This window comes from Lithobates pipiens, unplaced genomic scaffold (genome assembly GCF_037356315.1).
Source record: "Lithobates pipiens isolate NorthernLeopardFrog02 unplaced genomic scaffold, aLitPip1_a1.2 Scaffold_13, whole genome shotgun sequence".
Lineage (NCBI taxonomy): Eukaryota > Metazoa > Chordata > Amphibia > Anura > Ranidae > Lithobates > Lithobates pipiens.
The window spans coordinates 333,188,537-333,207,700 of record NW_027507718.1 but is presented as its reverse complement, the minus strand read 5'-3'; the positions used below and the strand labels follow the sequence as shown (position 1 = coordinate 333,207,700).

At 44.1% G+C, this 19,164-nt stretch overlaps 1 protein-coding gene across 1 annotated transcript in view; it reads left to right on the top strand.

Moving 5' to 3' along the window:
* SLC10A7 (solute carrier family 10 member 7) overlaps positions 1-19,164 on the top strand; it is a 303,157-nt gene that overhangs the window by 58,507 nt on the left and 225,486 nt on the right. Inside the window, exon 3 of the mRNA XM_077476993.1 lies at positions 8,055-8,191. Within this exon, the coding sequence (XP_077333119.1) occupies positions 8,055-8,191 (137 nt within the window). The remainder of the gene's footprint in view (positions 1-8,054; positions 8,192-19,164) is intronic.

The following is a 19,164-nucleotide window of genomic DNA, read 5'->3' as shown; positions in this document are numbered from 1 at the left end:
ATTAATTGGGCAGTGGTTGGTGGATTCAGAAGCTCCCCTGGTCAGCAGGTGCACTAGGTTACCGGCCCTATTAGCCCAGCTGCTAGGAATCTGAAGTTGCTTCACAATGTTTAAAAGCTGACCTAACATTCAAGGATGGGCAGAGACCAAGCTACTGTGTGGCACAGTAGGGGTTCCCTTGTCACAGATCCTCCTTTTGGGGGTTGCCTGCTATAGTTAACTTTCATAAGCTCCAACCTCCCACTCCACCTTTACACTGTGTTTATATTATAATGTAGGAGGTAAGAAGAAACTTTTTTTATTGGTTTGGGCTACAATCCACTCAGTGGCAGATCTAAAGGCGATTCACCATAGATCGCTCCCTACATCCTTTTAATTGAGGATTTTCTGTGCAAACCTATGCAAGAGCTACATAATTGATTGTTTGAAGCCTGCAAATAGCTATTTACCTCCCAGGCTAAACTGGTAACCACCTCTTCTAGAGAGGTCTTAAATTGGTCTCTAGGGCTGGGCTCATTGAGACTTTAGTTGCTAATCAGCACCACCTGGATTTGTGCTGGCTAGCGTTTGCTCAGTCTATGGAGGTAAGGTAGGACAACAACTACTACTAATAGTAGGGTGTCCAACCATTTTAGGATCTGTTCCTTCACTGGTGGTGAAGGTTTAGTATCTACAGCCCAGGCTATGCCTATGAAATAAATTGCCTGTTGGTTATTTCATAAAGGGATAGACCATGACTCCTCATTGGCTGCACACCAGTAGATCAGTAGTGAAAGTTTGTCCTTGCTGGGATGTTTTTGTGGCACAGCAGAAATACACATTGAGATTTGTGACATCTCTGCTTAATAAGGACTATATTGCTGTACATCAGAAATGCACTGCACTGAAGCTTGTTTTCTGTCCTTTATATACTAAAGGTACTGCTTTGTTTGGCTACAGATCAGAAAAATACAACAGTGAAGGTGGTCTGTACTTTCTGGTTTTGTGTTGCACAGCAGAAATGCACATCATTGAGTCTGGTGACATCTCTGCTCATAATGGTTATATTGCTGCACATCAGACATACACAAGATTGAGGTCTGTCTGTGGGGCTTTGTGTCCTGTTTTACTGCCTTGTTGGTTACTTATCAGAAAGGCAGCAGTGAAGTCTGATGGTCCTGATTTGCGTGGCGCTGTGCTGATTCAGACAGTGCTATTAACAGCAATGGCTGCCGAGTTTAAACATGCGATTTGACATGTTGAGTCGCATGACAAATCATTTCAATATGGATGTGCTATCTCTATTCATAGTGTTTTATTGTTGCACATCAGATTTATACAGCATTAAGGTCTGTGAGGTTTTTGTGTCCTGTATTATTGCCTTATCAGAAAGGCAGCAGTGAAAATTGATGGTTCGAATTTGTTGGGCTACATAGTAGAAATACAAATTGAACCCCTGCCAGGTGTAGTACATATACTGCCTTTGGTAATCCGTGTAGCACCAAAAAGTGGTGTTGTGCTGATTTTAGCCAATGCGATTTGACATGTTGAGTCGCAAGGCCAAATCGCTTCAATATGGATGTGCTATCTCTATTCAGAATTGTTATATTGTTGCACATCAGACATATACAAGATTGAAGGTTGTCTGTCCTTTTATGTCTTGCATATACTGCCTTATTGGCTGCATATCAGAAAGGACACAGCAGTGAAGGTTGCTTGTCTTTTTCTGATTTTGTTTTTGCTGCTCAGCTGAGAGACACATTGAGGATGGTGGCCTCTCTGCTCAGTATTGGTATATTACTACACATCAGACATACACAAAGATTGAATGTTTGTGTCCTGTATGTCCTATATTTACTGCCTTATTGTTTGTATATCAGGCTAAGCAGTGTTTCTCATGGATCTACCTTTCTGCATCTTGGGGATACACAGCAGGGGTTTGTTGGCTGCAATCCTCCAGGGAGTCACAGCATTGGGGACCCCTTACTTGTTCGACCTGAAAATTGCTATTTGTTTTTTTCCCTGCGACCTGTGTAATCTTGAGGTCTGTGGATCCAGGAATCAGGGACTGCTGGTGTCGCACAGACACAAATGGTACCCATTGGAAGCCATAGTATATGACTTCTCATGCGTCTTGCAGTCCCAAGTCGCAGGTTGGGTCGCACAGGTGTGGGAACCCTAAACTTATCTGTCCCTTCTGATTGAGGTTTTGCTACACAGCAGGAATACTCATCATGACGTTATTGTTTTATTTTGCAGCAGACCAGAAAGATTGCAGCTGTAAAGGCTGTCTGTCTTTTTCCTCAGTGTCTGCTTTTATGTTGTTGCACAGCAGAAATACTCAAGATTGAAGCTTGTTGGTGCTTTCTGTTTCAGAAAAACACAATGCTGCAGGTTGCTTGTGTCCTTTCTCAGTGTTGGTTCTATCTGAACTACACTACAGAAGTGCATGACAGAAAGGATTGTCTTGTGTTCCATATTTTTCCCTGTGGCATAGCAAAAATGCACAACACGGGAGTTTGTGTTCATATTAATCTTATAACTGTGGTGGTTTGTCAGAAATACACAACATAGAAGTTTGGGTCTTTCTGTCTTTATAGCCTTGTTTTGCTGTACATAGGTAAAGCACAACAGTAAAGGGGGTTCCTGTCCTTTCCGTATTTATATATCAGTTATGACCTAGCTAGCTGCACTAAAGAAATACGCAGCATTTAGGGTTTGCTTGAGTCTTAATGTTTTTACATCTTGGCAGCACATCAGAAAACCAGACTATGAGGACTGTTTGTCTACGTTGAGGTTCAGATTTGGGTCTCTTCCCATATTTGATATATTGGTTTAGCTAGTCACACTCAGGCACACAACATTGTTGTCTATGCTTGTGTCCTTTCTGTCTAAATCTATTGTGCCGTGCCCACAATCTATGATCATTTTATTTGTGATATTAATAATACATGTATCACCTTTTTGTATTTCAGCCTTCTTTTCCATGGAGGGGCCAGGAGTTCGGGCTGCAGCTGCCACATGTCAGAAAACCTTGACCACTTGCATTCAGGGATGCCAGAACCATTTCCTAGGGTTGAAGCCCTGTAGGGTTATCGGACAATGGAGGAAGGGGATAATGAATCGCCCTGTTTAGTAAGAACTTGGAGAGTTCTGTTCAGAGGAGTATTAGGGCCCAAGGATGAAGTATAAAGATGTATACCCGATCGAATAGGTTTCGGCTCGGTGCATGGCCTTCATTTTGCCCTTTTAGCAAAACTAGACATAGCAATATGGGTAGTCTACTCCTGCTAGGGACTTTAATCTCCTGAAGAAGGCTCTCAGGCGTAAGTAAGGACATAGATTGGGGCGTGCCTTAAACCCAGGGTTCAAGCTTCTGTTAATCTATTTCCCTTAAGTAGGCTTCCCTTTAGTCTTTTGCTGACATAAAGATAAAAAGGAAGCAGTTTTATTTCCCTCAACAGGATAGTGTTAAGACAGGCCCTCTTATTGATTAATGTAGTGTCCTTGTCTTACACAGGTCTCTTATTTATCTTTTTAGTGGTTCTAAGTAGCACCTACAGGCATAATAGGCCATGGTTGTTAGATGTGTGAGATAGGCAACATTGCTAACCTACAAGTTTAACATGTTTTCTGATTCCATTTTTAAGAGCCCATTTCACCTAGATACTGCATCTGAAGCGGAAAAGGCAGGAACATCTGTGGAGCAGACCTGCAGATCAGCCGCATGATCCAGCTAAGATGCCTTCATCAAGCATATGAGCGTATGGAATGGAGGTAAAGCTCACTGCAGAGCCAAGGTTCGCCAAGAGGGTTTTGCAGTGGCCCCACCCTAAGGTAGGCCTGAGGTACTTGTTTATCCTCTCAGGTGTGCCGTCCTGGAAGATGACTTGAGAAAAGTACCAGTTACTTACCGGTAACTGTCTTTCTGGGAAATCTTCCAGGACGGCAGGCCTACTTCCCGCCCGTTGGAGGAGGGAAAATTCTAGAACACTAGAAGGTGAGTACCTATGAGGAATGATTTCCCTTGTGAACCTGGTTCAGGAGTTACTTCTCTACAAACTGAGGATCAAGGGGAAGGGTGGGGACTTAAAACAGCTGTCGATTGATTGTGTTTCCTGTAGGGAGGAGCCTCTCATCTCTCAGGTGTGCCGTCCTGGAAGATTTCCCAGAAAGACAGTTACCGGTAAGTAACTGGTACTTTTTAAAGCGCCCCTGTCCCCATGTGCTCGCATGCAGAAGCGAACGCATGCGTAAGTCCCGCCCACATATGAAAACGGTGTTCAAACCACACATGTGAGGTATCGCTGCGAACGTTAGAGCGAGAGAAATAATTCTAGCCCTAGACCTCCTCTGTAACTCAAAACATATAACCAGTAAAAAAAATGTAAATCGTCGCCTATGGGGATTTTTAAGTAGCGACGTTTGCCGCCATTCCACGAGCGTGTGCAATTTTGAAGAGTGACATATTAGGTATCTATTTACTCAGTGTAACTTCATCTTTCACATTATGCAAAAATTGGGCTAACTTTACTGTGTTTTTTTTTTTTTAAGCACAAAACAGTTTTTTTTCCAAAAAAAAGCATTCGAAAAATTACTGCGCAAATACCGTGCGAGATAAAAAGTTGCAACGATCACCATTGTATTCTCCAGGGTGTTTGCTAAAAAAACATATATAATGTTTTGGAGTTCTATGTAATTTTCTAGCAAATAAATGATGATTTTTACATGTAGGAGAGAAATGTCAGAATTGTCCTGGGTGCTCCAGAACGCCTGATGGCGCTCCCTGCATGTTGGGCCTCTGTATGTGGCCACGCTGTGTAAAAGTCTCACACATGTGGTATCACCATACTCGGGAGTAATAGCAGAATGTGTTTTGGGGTGTAATTTGTGGTATGCATATGCTGTGTGTGAGAAATAACCTGATAATATGACAATTTTGTGAAAAAAAAAAAAAAAAGTAAAAAGAATCTTGATTTTGCAAAGAATTGTGGGAAAAAATGACAACTTCAAAAAACTCATCATGCCTCTTACTAAATACCTTGGAATGTCTTCTTTCCAAAAAGGGGTCATTTGGGGGGTATTTGTACTTTTCTGGCATGTTAGGGTCTCAAGAATTGAAATAGGCCGTCAGTACTTCAGGTGTGATCAATTTTCAGATATTGGCACCATAGCTTGTGGACTCTATAACTTTCACAAAGACCAAATAATATCCACCAATTTGTACTTATTTTTACCAAAGATATGTAGTAGTATAAATTTTGGCCAAAATTTATGAAGAAAAAATTTCTAATCTGCTAAATTTTCTAACAGAAACAAAGAAAAATTCGTTTTTTTACAGAATTTTCGGTATTTTTTCTTTTATAGCACAAAAAAAAAAAAACCCCAGCGGTGATTAAATACCACCAAAAGAAAGCTCTATTTGTGTGAAAAAAAGGACAAAAATTTCATATAGGTCCAGTGTTGCATGACTGAGTAATTGTCATTCAAAATGCGAGAGCACCGAAAGCTGAAAATTGGTCTGGTTATTAAGGGTGTTTAAGTGCCCAGTGGTCAAGTGGTTAATGGCTTCTTACTTCTTAGTCCATAAGGTTCAGTATTGAGTTGGCCCACCCTTTGCAGCTATAACATCTTCAACTCTTCTGGGAAGGCTGCCCAATAGGTCTAGGAGTGTCTATGGCAGTGTTTCTCAACTCCAGTCCTCAAGGCACCCCAACAGGTCATGTTTTCAGGATTTTCTTCAGATGAAATTGCTGTGGTGATTGCTAAGGCAGTGAAACTGAAAAATAATGGAAAGCCTAAAAACATGACCTGTTGGGGTGCCTTGAGGACTGGAGTTGAGAAACACTGATATAGTGTAGAAAGGCCTGTGCACAGCAACGAGTCAGTCTGCCTGCCAGATAAGATGTGGGCCTAGGGATGGAGGCTTTATCAACCAAAAGCACTGAGGCCTCATGTACACTGCTGCTGGTAAACAGATGTTTAGGAGCAGTTGGGCATTTTTTTTTTTTTTTTTATCCTCTGTTATCTTATCACTACATGTACACAAGGTCTTTTACAGTCGTTTCTAGGCAGTTGAGTTTATAGGCTTTTTTTTTTTTTTTTTTGGGAACACAAAAAAATGGGTTCAAAAGCTTAGTTTAGAGGCATTTCAAGCGCCAAACGCCTCTAAACACGAAAACTCGCGTTTTGCCGTGTTTTCATTTACAGGAGTTTTTCATTTTTGGTTATTTTGGAAAAACGCTTCTAAACGTAAACGCAGCATGTAAACGCGGCAAAACAGACATTTTAAACGTGGGTTACTATCTGTCAAGTTTTAATCGTTCAGGAGAGTTTGTAAACACATCCCGTGTTCATGAAGCCTTTAAACCCTCTGGGATCCAGGGCTTTTTAAGGTGCTAGGAAAACAAATGTTTTGTTTTCTCCATGTTCGTCATAAATCCTGGAGCCCCTCACCATGAAGTGTGAGAAACTTAGGTGACACATATACAGCATCAACAATTCCAGCCAGTGCCTCACAATATACACCTTTTAAAAAAAAAAATTTTTTTAACCAGGAGCCCCTTTCACAAAGGTAGCGCCTATCTATTGTTTTGTGTTAAGAAAAAAAAAAAAAAAAAAAGTGGAATATGTTTTACAACTCCATGCAACAATTGACCATCAGAATGCCATAATATAATGCTATATACAGAGCAAGACGATTGTCTTAATGTACCCAGGAGCTGGCAGGCTTCAAGGGCGTGATGAATACGATGACAATTAGGTTAGTGAAACCAGGGTGGTAGATATGTGTAATCTTCTATACTGAAATTTACTAATAGTATATTAATATTTTATGGTGGGTGCCGAAATCTGAAGGATATAGACACCCACCAAACAGCGTAAACAAAAAAAAATGAAAGCATTTTCTTTTACCACTTGTTTACTCTATACAAAATAATATAAAATATTCTATAAAAACCTTGCTGGGTCCTCCTTCTCCATTTCAATTGTTTACATATGCTGGTATTGGTGTCTAGATAAAATATCACATTTATTAACACAGTAACGTTTTTTTCTTCCTCGCTCGAGCGCTCTCTCCCCTCCCCCTAGCGCTCGGTCTCTCTCTCCCCCCCCCAGCGCTCGGTCTCTCTCCCCCCCTAGCGCTCGGTCTCTCCCCCCCCCCCCCCCAGCGCTCGGTCTCTCTCCCCCCCTAGCGCTCGGTCTCTCTCCCCCCCAGCGCTCGGTCTCTCTCCCCCCCAGCGCTCGGTCTCTCTCCCCCCCCCTAGCGCTCGGTCTCTCTCCCCCCCCCCCTAGCGCTCGGTCTCTCTCCCCCCCCTAGCGCTCGGTCTCTCTCCCCCCCCCTAGCGCTCGGTCTCTCTCCCCCCCCTAGCGCTCGGTCTCTCTCCCCCCCCCCCTAGCGCTCGGTCTCTCTCCCCCCCCCTAGCGCTCGGTCTCTCTCCCCCCCCCCAGCGCTCGGTCTCTCCCCCCCTAGCGCTCGGTCTCTCCCCCCCCCTAGCGCTCGGTCTCTCTCCCCCCCAGCGCTCGGTCTCTCTCCCCCCCCTAGCGCTCGGTCTCTCTCCCCCCCCTAGCGCTCGGTCTCTCTCCCCCCCCTAGCGCTCGGTCTCTCTCCCCCCCCTAGCGCTCGGTCTCTCTCCCCCCCCTAGCGCTCGGTCTCTCTCCCCCCCCTAGCGCTCGGTCTCTCTCCCCCCCTAGCGCTCGGTCTCTCTCCCCCCCAGCGCTCGGTCTCTCTCTCTCCCCCCTCTCCGCGCTCTCCCCCCCTCCCCCCCTCCTCTCGTTCTCTCTCCCTCTCACGCACGCTCTCTCCTGCTCCCCCCCTTCTTTCGACCTCGGTTTTCTAGTCATGTTTGTATACTTCGTAGTGTAAACAGATTGTATAAAAAAAATATTTTTGATTGGTCATTTTATGCTTTTTGGTGTGGGTGTCTATCCTTTCGTACCTGTTAAAATGTGTTTTGATGCCCGTGACTGCTACCATGTGGGTTTGAACCCTACAACCCAATCTTCTTGATTTTTAGTTTTTTACTGTATAAATATCTTCACAGTTTATTAATATTGTAAATGTTCTCTTTTAGGAATTGACCAGCGCATTGATGCACGTGAAACTTCACCTCTTCGTTCAGTTGTTTACACTCGTCTTCTTTCCAACTGCAATATGGTTTTTCCTACAAGTGCTGTCACTTACTCCAATCAATGAATGGCTCTTAAAGGGGTATGTCTTAGATCATGTAATTCAAAAGAATGTAATTGAAAAGTCACATGCCTTATTCAAATATTGCCCTGTACACCAGTTACGCTGTTATTGGAATAAACAGGGAGAGCATGTCTTCAACTCTCACCTGGACTGTAGTACTCTCAATTCAAAAGTATAAAGCAGCTCTTTTAATTCATAAATAGCAGCAACAGCATAAAATGCAATTCACTTCATTATACATTATAGATGATTCAATTGTATTTTATGCTGCTATATGTGTGTTGAAGGAGCGTTTTATGCAAAAAGCATAGAGATTTGCGTAAATATCGGTTTACTTTAAAACCTCAGGAAACCAGTCATGTGATACATAGTTGTATAAACAGGTACGACTACCAAGGGCCACTGATAACATTAAGGGACAACTATACTTTTGGAACAAGTTGTCTGTTATTGAGTGCAGCCCATCTGGTCCAGTACTCACCATTGTCCTCCAGCATCCAGTGATCTTCAATGTAAGACTTCTTGCTTCTGAAGCATCCCAAAGACTCTTACCTGGGTATGCGCACAGTGGCCCCTTTCATTCTCATGGGGTGCTTTACTCATGGTGGCCTGCAGTGTTCCTGCAGAATATGGCTCGCCCAATAGGAATGAATAGTAATGTGCAATCTTAAAGAAGACCTTTTTATGAGGACTTTTTCAAGGTAGCACAATTATTACAGGGACAACTTTTAGATGTCTGCAGTTTCTAAAACTCAGTATTTGGTAATTTTATTGGGCTAGAAAAAATAAAACAAAACGTGGCACGTGCAAAAAACAATTGCAGCTCTGCCATTTATCCACTTCATTGCCTTTAACTTTTTTTATGGCAAAGCCTCCCAACTTTATGAACTAGCTTGGCTGAACTACTTAACTGAAGTTTAAAGACAATGGAAAAAAAGTTGTTCTTGAATGGGGTCAAAATTTGTCAGAGATGGTCTATAGATCAGGGGTTGACAAATTTGCTTTGAATTTAGGAGCCAGTTAAAAAAAGTTAGGAGCCAGTTTTTTTTTTATTTTTATTTTTTTAGAGTGGTATGGATTGTCAGCTCCCGGGGTAAGGCCACTCATTTTCACCCCCTATCCCTAACTCACAATGGAGCACCCAGTCAATAACTCCATTGAAACGCTGTTACATCAGGGTTATGGGCTGACCAGAAAGAGTAAGGCTGGCAACAGATGGCACTGGCAGGTGGCGCTGGCAACAGATGGCACTGGCAGGTGGCACTGGCAGGCACGTGGAACTGCCAGATGGCACCGGCAGGTGACACTGGTTGGCATTGGCAGATGACACTGGTTGGCATTGACAGGTGACACTGGTTTGGAACTGGCAGGTGGCACTGATTGGCAGGTGGCACTGGTTTGGAAGTGGCAGGTGGTCCTGGTTGGTGATGGCAGGTGACCCTGGTTGGCGGTGGCACTAGTTGTCACTGGCAGATGGCACTAATTGGCGGTAGCACTGGTTGGTGTTGGCGGGTGGCACTGATTGACGGTGGCACTGGCAGGTGGCACTGATTGGCGGTGGCACTGGCAGGTGGCACTGATTGGCAGTGCCACTGGCAGGTGTCACTGGTTGGCACTGGCAGGTGTCACTGGTTGGCACTGGCAGGTGTCACTGGTTGGCACTGGCAGTGGGCACTGATTGGCGGTGGCAGGCACGTGGAACTGTTAGATGGCATTGGCAGGTGACACTGGTTGGCATTGGCAGGTGACACTGGTTGGCATTGGCAGGTGACACTGGTTGGCATTGGCAGGTGACACTGGTTGGCATTGGCAGGTGACACTGGTTGGCATTGGCAGGTGACACTGGTTTGGAATTGGCAGGTGGCCCTGGTTGGCGGTGGCACTAGTCACTGGCAGATGGCACTGATTGGTGGTGGCACTGGTTGGTGTTGGCAGGTGGCACTGGTTGGTGGTGGCACTAGTTGGCACTGGTTGGCGGTGGCACTAGTTGGCACTGGTTGGCGGTGGCACTAGTTGGCACTGGTTGGCGGTGGCAGGTGGCACTGGTTGGCGGTGGCAGGTGGCACTGATTGGCGGTGGCAGATGGCACTGGCAGGTGGCACTGATTGACGGTGACACTCGGCACTGGCAGGTGGCACTGACTGACGGTGGCACTGGTAGGTGGCACTGATTGGTGGTGGCACTGGTTGGTGGCACTGATTGGCGGTGGCGGTGGCACTGGCAGATGGCACTGGCAGGTTTCACACAGAGCACTCGGTTACTGAAATGTAACAGAGGAGCTGTCAGAATTGAGCTTAATGTCGGAATGGGCGGGACCCAGCCGGGGTGTGAAACTGACAAGTAACAGAGAGGCGGATATGTCGGATTTGAGTTTGATGTCAGGGTGGGTGGGGCCCAGCCAGGTGGGCGGGACTCAGCAGCTATCAAACATCAGCCAACGATTGGGCTGTTTAAGAAAAGGGGCGGGTCCACATACACGTAGTAGCCCACCCAGATCCCATTGGCTGATGTTTGATAGCTGCTGGGTCCCGCCCACCCCGGACGGATCCGCCCACCCCGACATCAAGCTGAAATCTAACAGATCCTCCTCTCTCCGTTGCTTGTCAGTTTCACACAATTAGCGCGGCACCGCTGAGTGTGGACGAGGGAGGAGGACGGCAGTCAGTGTTAATGCACTGCATGTCTGGGGCATCAATAGTGGGTGGGCTGGTGGCATCTTCGGCGCCAGGTTGCGATTTCTGGTCGCATTGGCGACCTGGCGCCTGGGGTTTGTCGAGCCCTGCTATAGATAGTTGCAAGATTCTGCGCCTGCCATATGATTTTATCATGATTTTGAACTTCAACTGAAAAAAGTGTGGCAGAGAGGTGTTGTTTTTTTTTTTTTTTTTTTTTTTGTGGCTACTAGAACAAAACTGAAGGCTGAATTCAAGGATTTCAGCTACTTTTTTGAAAAATAAAGAAAAGGTACACAGTTAAGTCCCAAAAGCTGCATGACATCTCCTGAACAGAAAGACGACTGTTGCTGTATTTCCGGTAGCCTTTGTATTATGTGAATGCGTTTACTAAATGCAAAGGCTTCTCTGGATGGACAGCAGAGGGGAGGACTGGCATAGCTGCTCCGTGTGTCTCTCACAGCCCCGAGTGCCAGTGTATGCTCCACGGAGCCATTAACCTGTCATATCAGAAATAAATAAGAGAAGCCCAGATGTCATGCACCTTCTTGGACTTAACTGCTAGTCTGCCTGCACTTTTTATAAAGTGGCTGAATTTCTGAAATTCAGCTTTTAATTTTTATTTTTACAAAATTACAATGAAGTAAAAATGGAACACAATGACTTCCAAATTAGTTTGTTCATGACATTTCATTCATTGTGAATGCTAAAACACAAAGGTCACCAATGTTCATAAGAATAAACAATGTTTGAAAGGGAGAGCATTGTAAATGGTAGCACAGGATGTTCTCAAATATGTACTAACACTGATAGAGTGTACAATATTTAAGCCTTTATTATGGCTGATGTGTCTGACTTATGTTAATGTTCAGGCGCTAACTGACGGGTAGGAAGGATTAAGATGTCAAGAGAAATTAAGCTAAACACATCAGCCAATCAGTTGCATTCATCACGCCGACCGTGAAACCTTCTTATATTTAAATCAGATCGTCTTGTGTGTGACACTGAGCTCTTCGTTAAGCACTAATAAGTGTCCTTTATTCCCATTCCACTGCAGATGTACAGTCTTCCCTTCTGCTGTCCTTGTGTCAGAAATACTTTCAGAATTGGTCCCGTATAATCATTCCAAGTGCTTAATGCGTTTCGGTTTTTAAAATTGTAACTCCCTTAGGATGTAGGAGACTGGATGAATATAGCAAAGGATCATGGAAATCATTCAAACCTTCATTGAATTACAACACTTGAAGAATAGGAGAAGAGGCTATCTCCCAAAGACAACAGTCAAAGCGGTGTACATTAAATCATTCTTTCTCATTCATATTCTTATCCTCCACAACCAGGCCAGGAGATAATTGCAGTTGTGAATCATCACAATGGAGTTTTTTTTTTTATTTTTTATTTTTTGTAATATCAGTTATGGGAGAATATTAGGAGAAAATAAAATAGCTTTTTCTGTTTTTCTCAAGGCAACAAATCTGAACTTAAAATTGTAAAATACAAATCACGTTGAGTTCTGACATGTAGACTGATAACAAAACATTTCAGTGTTGCATCATATAAATGTAGAATGTTCCAAAATATGCATTTGCCTAAAGCGGACCTAAACTGTAAAGTTAGGCCTACTTTAATCAGGCAAATATTAGGGAAAAATAGCACTGGCATATAAAGTTGCTTTCCAATTAGGCAAAGCGGGTCCTCTAGTGCTCCCAATTCAGGGTCCTTCAATCTGAGGCTATCATGGTGGGGCACATACTTCAGCAATAACTTAATTTATTTATTTTTATTCTTTATTTTCAGCAGAAATTTTCCACTATTACAAAAAATACCATTTAAGCGACAACAAATCCTTATATTAAGTAATTACTTTACCCCTTTTCCCCTCCCCTCTCCCCCCAGAACAACTTACAACCCACAAGGGCTTCCATTGTCCTTCTGCCCATCTCTCACTCGCTCCTTCCTTCATTATACCCCTTTAACATTCAAGTAACCTCAAATAGTTTTCCGTTTTTCTGAACTGCAACCATTGCTGCCACCTATTATAATATCTCTCCTCTGTTTCCTCTAACTTATATTATCTCCTCAATGTTTCTTGTTCTTTCTACTCTTTCTACCCACTCTTTCGTTGATAGAGGTTCCTGGATTTTCCATCTTCGCGGTATTAGCGCCTTCACAGAATTCAATAAGCAGGGGACCAGGGAGTTCCCATATTGCCTCTCCCCCTTTTCTGAATCATGGAATAGGCAAACCCATGAGCACTTCCTAATCTTTACTCCTGTTACTTTAAAACTAGCTTTGATTATTTTTTCCCCCAAAAATGAGTATTTTAGGACAATCCCACCACAGGTGTGCAAGGGTTCCCAATACCGGGCAGCCTCTCCAACACGCTGAGGGATTCTCCCCACTAATTTTTTTCCCATTTGTGGAGTTATATACCACCTTGCTAAAAGTTTTACGACATTTCTCTTGTTTGTGTATCTTTGGCCACCAAATAAGTTCGCCTTATAATCCTGTTCCTATGTTCGTCCTTACTTAAAGGCCCTATTTCTCTTTCCCACTTTTCTAGATATGAAGGATATTCGTAATCTGCCTCGTGTATCAAAATTTTATATATTTTTGATATTCTTTTTTCAAGACTTTGAGAAGTCTCCAATAACTTCTCCAGGGGTCTAAGTTGCTCCTTTCCCCTCTGGCTGTGGTAAGGACTGGGTAAAATGGTGTAGTTGTGCATATCTCCAGTTGTCAAGTGCTTTATGCCCCCATTTCCCTATAATTTCCTCATATGTGCATAATCTATTTCCTTCCATAACATCCTGTAATCTAATAATATCATTTTTTGCCCACCTGCTAAAATACATATACTCCTCTTTCCCTGGTCTAAAAAATTTTGTGTCAAGTAACGGGGTTAATGGTGAATTGTACTCCCAGTTATGTGTCTTATTTATTGTATCCCAAACCCAAAGTGATTTTTTTGTCAATATGCTTGTGTTGGCTCCTAATTCTTTGAATCGTGCCGGAATCCATATTAATCCCCCTATTTTCCTCTTACTTAAAGCGGGGTTCCACCCTAAAGTGGAACCTCCGCTGATCGGAACCCCCCCCCCCCCTCCGGTGTCACAATTGGCACCTTTCAGGGGGGAGGGGGTGGAGATACCTGTCAAAGACAGGTATTTACACCCACTTCCGGGCATAGACTCCCGTGGGAGTCTACGCCATTTCCTGTCCTGCCGCGTTGTCTGCTGGGACACACACGGGTCTCAGAGACAGAGAGGAGAATTCCTATTGCGCTGCGCAACTCGCGCATGCGCAGTAGGGAACCGGGAAGTGAAGCCGATTCGCTTCACTTCCTGATTCCCTTACCTAGAATGGTGGCGGCAGCAGCCGAGAGCCGATCGATCGGCCTCGGCTGCCGGCATCGCTGGAACCCGGGACAGGGGAGTGTCCATTTATTAAAAGTCAGCAGCTGTAGTATTTATAGCTGCTGGCTTTTAATATTTTTTTTGTAGGTGGAATCCCTCTTTAAATTAAATTCTAGTTCTACCCAATCCTTACCCTTTTTGTTGTGGGTCCAGTCAGTTATTCTAGATACAACAGCCTTGTAATATTTTTTAAAATCCGGTGCTCCCAAGCCCCCTCTATCCTTTCCTCTGGCTATTATATTGAATGCAATCCGCGCGCATTTACTTCTCCTCCAAATAAATCTTATAATCATGGTTTTTAATTTATTAAGGTACGCTTGTGGGAGAGGGATTAGGACCATTTGACATGTGTATGTGAAGATTGGTAGTATGAACATTTTAAAGTGGAGTTCCACCCTAAAGTGGCACCTTTCAGGGGGGAGGGGGGTGCAGATACCTGTCAAAGACAGGTATTTACACCCACTTCCGGGCATAGTCTCCCACGGGAGTCTATGTCTCTTCCTGTCCTTGCGTGCTGTCTGCTGGGACACACACGGGTCCCAGAGACAGCGCGGACAATTCTTATTGCGCGGCGCGACTCGCGCATGCGCAGTAGGGAACCGGGAAGTGAAGCCACAACGCTTCACTTCCTTATTCCCTCATCTAGAATGGTGGCGGCAGCAGCCGAGAGCCGAGCAATCGATCGGCCTCGGCTGCCGACATCGCTGGACCCTGGGACAGGTGAGTGTCCATTTATTAAAAGTCAGCAGCTGCAGTATTTGTAGATTCTGGCCTTTAATATTTTTTTTCACAGTGAAATCCCTCTTTAACTGCGTTTTATTTTCCTGATCCATGAAAGGGCTTTATATTGAATCTTAGTTGCTTTTTAATTTTATTAAGGAGGGGAATGTAATTAGCCTCAAACAAATCCCCCACCCTTGCCGTCAACTTTATTCCCAGATAACCAAGTTCTTTCTTACACCACCTGAAGGGTAGTTTAGTTTGAATTGCACTCTGGTCTTCTTCAGGTAGGTTTAAATTTAATATCTCCGATTTGGTCATATTCACTTTAAAATTGGAAAATTTTCCAAATTTTAAGAGTTCCTTCAAGATCGCCGGGATAGAGATTCTAGGATTAGAGATATAAAGCAACAGATCTGCAAAAGCGGCGGTCTTATACTCCGTCCCTCAAACCGGTATTCCTTGGATATCTTGGTTCTTCCTTATAGCAGCCAGAAGGGGTTCTAATGTCATTATAAACAGAAGTGGGGAAAGTGGGCAACCCTGTCTTGTCCCGTTAAAAAGATCAAGGGGGCAAGACAGGGTCCCATTGATTCTTATTCTAGCTTTGCGGCGAAATTAGTGGGCTTCTATCCATCCCCTCATCCTCTCTCCTATCCCCCGATGTTTCAAAGTCTCAAAAAGGAACCCCCAACTGACCCTGTCAAATGGTTTTTTAGCATCTATTGACGTGAGTACAGTGGGGGTACCCTGCCTAATAGCTTTCTGTATTAACATTATGGTCTTCAATGCATTGTCTCTCCCCTCTCTACCTTGAATAAACCCCACCTGGTCATTCTGTATCCATTCTGGCAGATAGGGCTTCAATCGTTCTGCAATAATTTTTGCGAACAATTTAATATCAGAATTCAATAATGAGATTGGTCTATAGCTTTCAACTGCCATAGGGTCCTTTGCTTCTTTCAGGATCAGAGCTATATGCGCCAGCAGTGTCTCTTCTCTAAATTTTTCTCCTTTTCCCACCACATTAAAATAATCTCACAATTTGGGCACTAACTGTTTTTCGGAATTTCTTATAATATGAAATGGGGAACCCGTCGGGGCCTGGGCATCCACCTGAAGCTGTATTTTTTGATTGCTCTCTCGACTTCCTCTCTTGATATCGGGGCTTCTAATGCTTTCATTTCTTCTTGCGCGGCCCTGGGTAGATCTAACATCCTCAGGTAATCCCTAATTTCATCTCGCAGATCGGTCTCCTCACTATCTATTTGTCCTATATTATATAGGGCACTATAGTATGAGTGAAATGTATTCGCTATGTTTTCTGACGTAATTTGTACCTCACCTTTCATATCGCTCATTTTTGAGATAAAAGTTCTACTCTTTTTTTTTTTTTTTTTTTTTTCCTTTACCCTTCTAGCCATCCATTTACCTGATTTGTTTCCCCACTGATATTCTCTCCTTACTGAGAATGTAGTAGGCGGCTTTCCTCTCCTGTTCTAGGCAGTCCTCTAATTCCCTCCTTTTCATTATCAAATCCTGTCTTTCCAGAACCCCTTTTGGTCTCGTACTCTGCTCTAATTTCCAGATTTCCTCATATAATTGAGTTTTCCTTTTCTCCCTAGCCTTCTTTTTTCCTGCTCCAATCCCTATTAATACTCCTCTTATTACTACTTTATGTGATTCCCATAGTATTGGGCTGGAAATTCCCGGGGTTTCGTTCAATCTAAAGAATTGTTCCAACTCACGCTCGATCTTGCTTACTGCCTCCTTGTCGTGTATTAATGATTCATTAAGCCTCTAATTTAACCCCGGTCTAAAGGCTTCCTTTATCTCAAGCTGGATTTTTACTGGTGCATGATCTGACACCGTTGTTGTTTTTATTTCAGCCTTTTTAAGTGCTGATAAGAGCTGATGTTCCAGAAAAATAGAATCTATCCTGGAGAAGGAGCCATGGACCGGGGAAAAACCGGTATAATCTCGTTCCCTTGGATGGGATATTTATCATATATCTTTTCCTTTTTGTGTTTAAACCCCTTACATTATAAGTAAGTACATTAATTGCTACCATAACTCCTGGTTGCTGATTGCTCCCCCCCCCCCTTTTTTTTTTTTTTGGAGCGTCCAGTGAGACCCAGGGGTAGCCATTTCTCTAAATCTATGGAAGGAGCGAGTGAGAGCAAAGAACACAAAAAAAATCCCCCAAACAACCCCTCCTTCCCTTCCCCCCCCTCCCCATACTATTACGGCACATCTCACAAGACTGGGCAGGACTCCCTCTTTCCCGTTAACTCCATGGTCCAGATTAACCACAATTTGTGGTCGCCTATCACCCATAGTATCCCTGGGGTTCACACCCACAGTTCATCAGAGACCTCCCTCAGCCCTCCCCCCCCCCCCCCTCCCGCCTCCCTCCCCCTCTGTCCCTATTCCTATCCATAAGAAGTTCTAACCTACTTCTTCTCTTCCCATCCTTCCCCCCCTTTCTTTTTCCTAGTGTTCTCCCTTCTTATAATCCTTAAATTAAATTGAGCTCAGGGATTTTTGGCCTTTCCTCTCTCCTTCCACCTTGCCCAGCCCTCATGAATTTTATTACTTTTGAATTTTTTCCGTGGGTCCCCAATATCCTCTTTCATCTCCCAATCTAACTGTGGGGGGGGGGGTTATATCCAAACGTTCACAAAAATCATGGAGGTCCTCCGGGAAACGCAGAACCGCAGAACGTCCCTCCTTCTTCCCTATCAGGCAAGCCGGGAACCCCCATTGATATGAGATATCGGCTGCGACCATCAACTCCGTAAGCGGTTTTAATCGCCTCCTTCTCAGTGTCTCTAACGCTAAGTCAGAGTAAATCTGCAGTTCTGCGCCCCCGAAAACCACCCCCGGAAGTGTTCTAATTCTTCCCATTATCTGAGTTTTTTCTTCTACATAGTGAAATCTTACTATTACATCTCACGGGGCTTCTGATCTTAGTCCTGGGGGTCATGTCATCCTATGTATTCTGTCTATTCTTAGTGGATCTGAGACGTCTTTATCCAGCAAGGGGTTAAATATTTGTTGGGCTATTTCTCTAAGCCCTTGTACACACGGTCGGAATGTGTCCGATCGGACCGTTTTGTTGGATATTCCGACTGTGTGTGGTCTCCATCGGACTGTTTACATCGGAGTATCCGACGGACCAAGTTTTCCAACTTGGCCGTAAAATTTTCAGACAAAATGCTCCGATCGGACATACTCCGATCATGTGTAGAGAATTCCGATCGGACAAAGTGCCACGCATGCTCAGATCAAATTCCTAGACCAAAGCTATTGGCTACTAGCCTGAACGTAGTCCCGTCCTAACGAAATAACGTCATCACGTTCTGAACGATCGGATTTTCCGACAACTTTGTCCGACCGTATGTATGTAACAGTTTCGGGCAAAATCCGTCCGACAAAATCCGACGGATTTGGTTGTCAGAATGTCCGACCGTGTGTACAAGGGCTAAGAGCTGAATTACTATGGGTTTCAGGGAGTCCTTTTATTCAGAGGCTCTTTCTTCTGCTCCGGTTCTCCTGATCTTCTAACTTATACATAAGTGATCTATTTCCTCTCCGGAGGGCTGTTATCTGATCCAGTATTTTTTCAATCTTTTGCTCGTGAGCCTCTACTCTTCAATTTCCTCCACTCTCCCCAGTACCCGACCAATATCTGTTCTTACTACTGCAATTTCCGCTTTTAGGGATGTTTCCATTCTCGAAAACATCTCCGAGAGCAACTCCCTTATTTGCGGAGCTTGTTCTAGGGGTGGGGGCCGAACCATTCCTCCTGAACCTAAATCTCCTCCCTCTGCTCCTGCTTCCCCCCCCTCTTCTTGGGGCCCCTTCTGGCTTGTAACACTACCTTGTGGGTTTTTCTCATCTTTTTTAGTTCCTGTTGTCTTTGTACTGCTAGTCTTCCCTCCTCTACTCTCCTCCAGTCTATTAAGTCCGGACCGTAGTGGTATTTCTGCTCTAGGGCTCCCAGTCTCTTCTTCCCTTATACTGGAATTTGCAGCCATATATCTCTGGATACCTACGGGGCTTGAAACTGGTGTAGTAGTTTTATTTGTTTTACCCATTTTCCCTCTCATGTTAGCGATGTTCTTTACACTCCCGGTCCTGCTTAATTTCTATCCCAAATCTCCCCTCACTTTTAACTGGG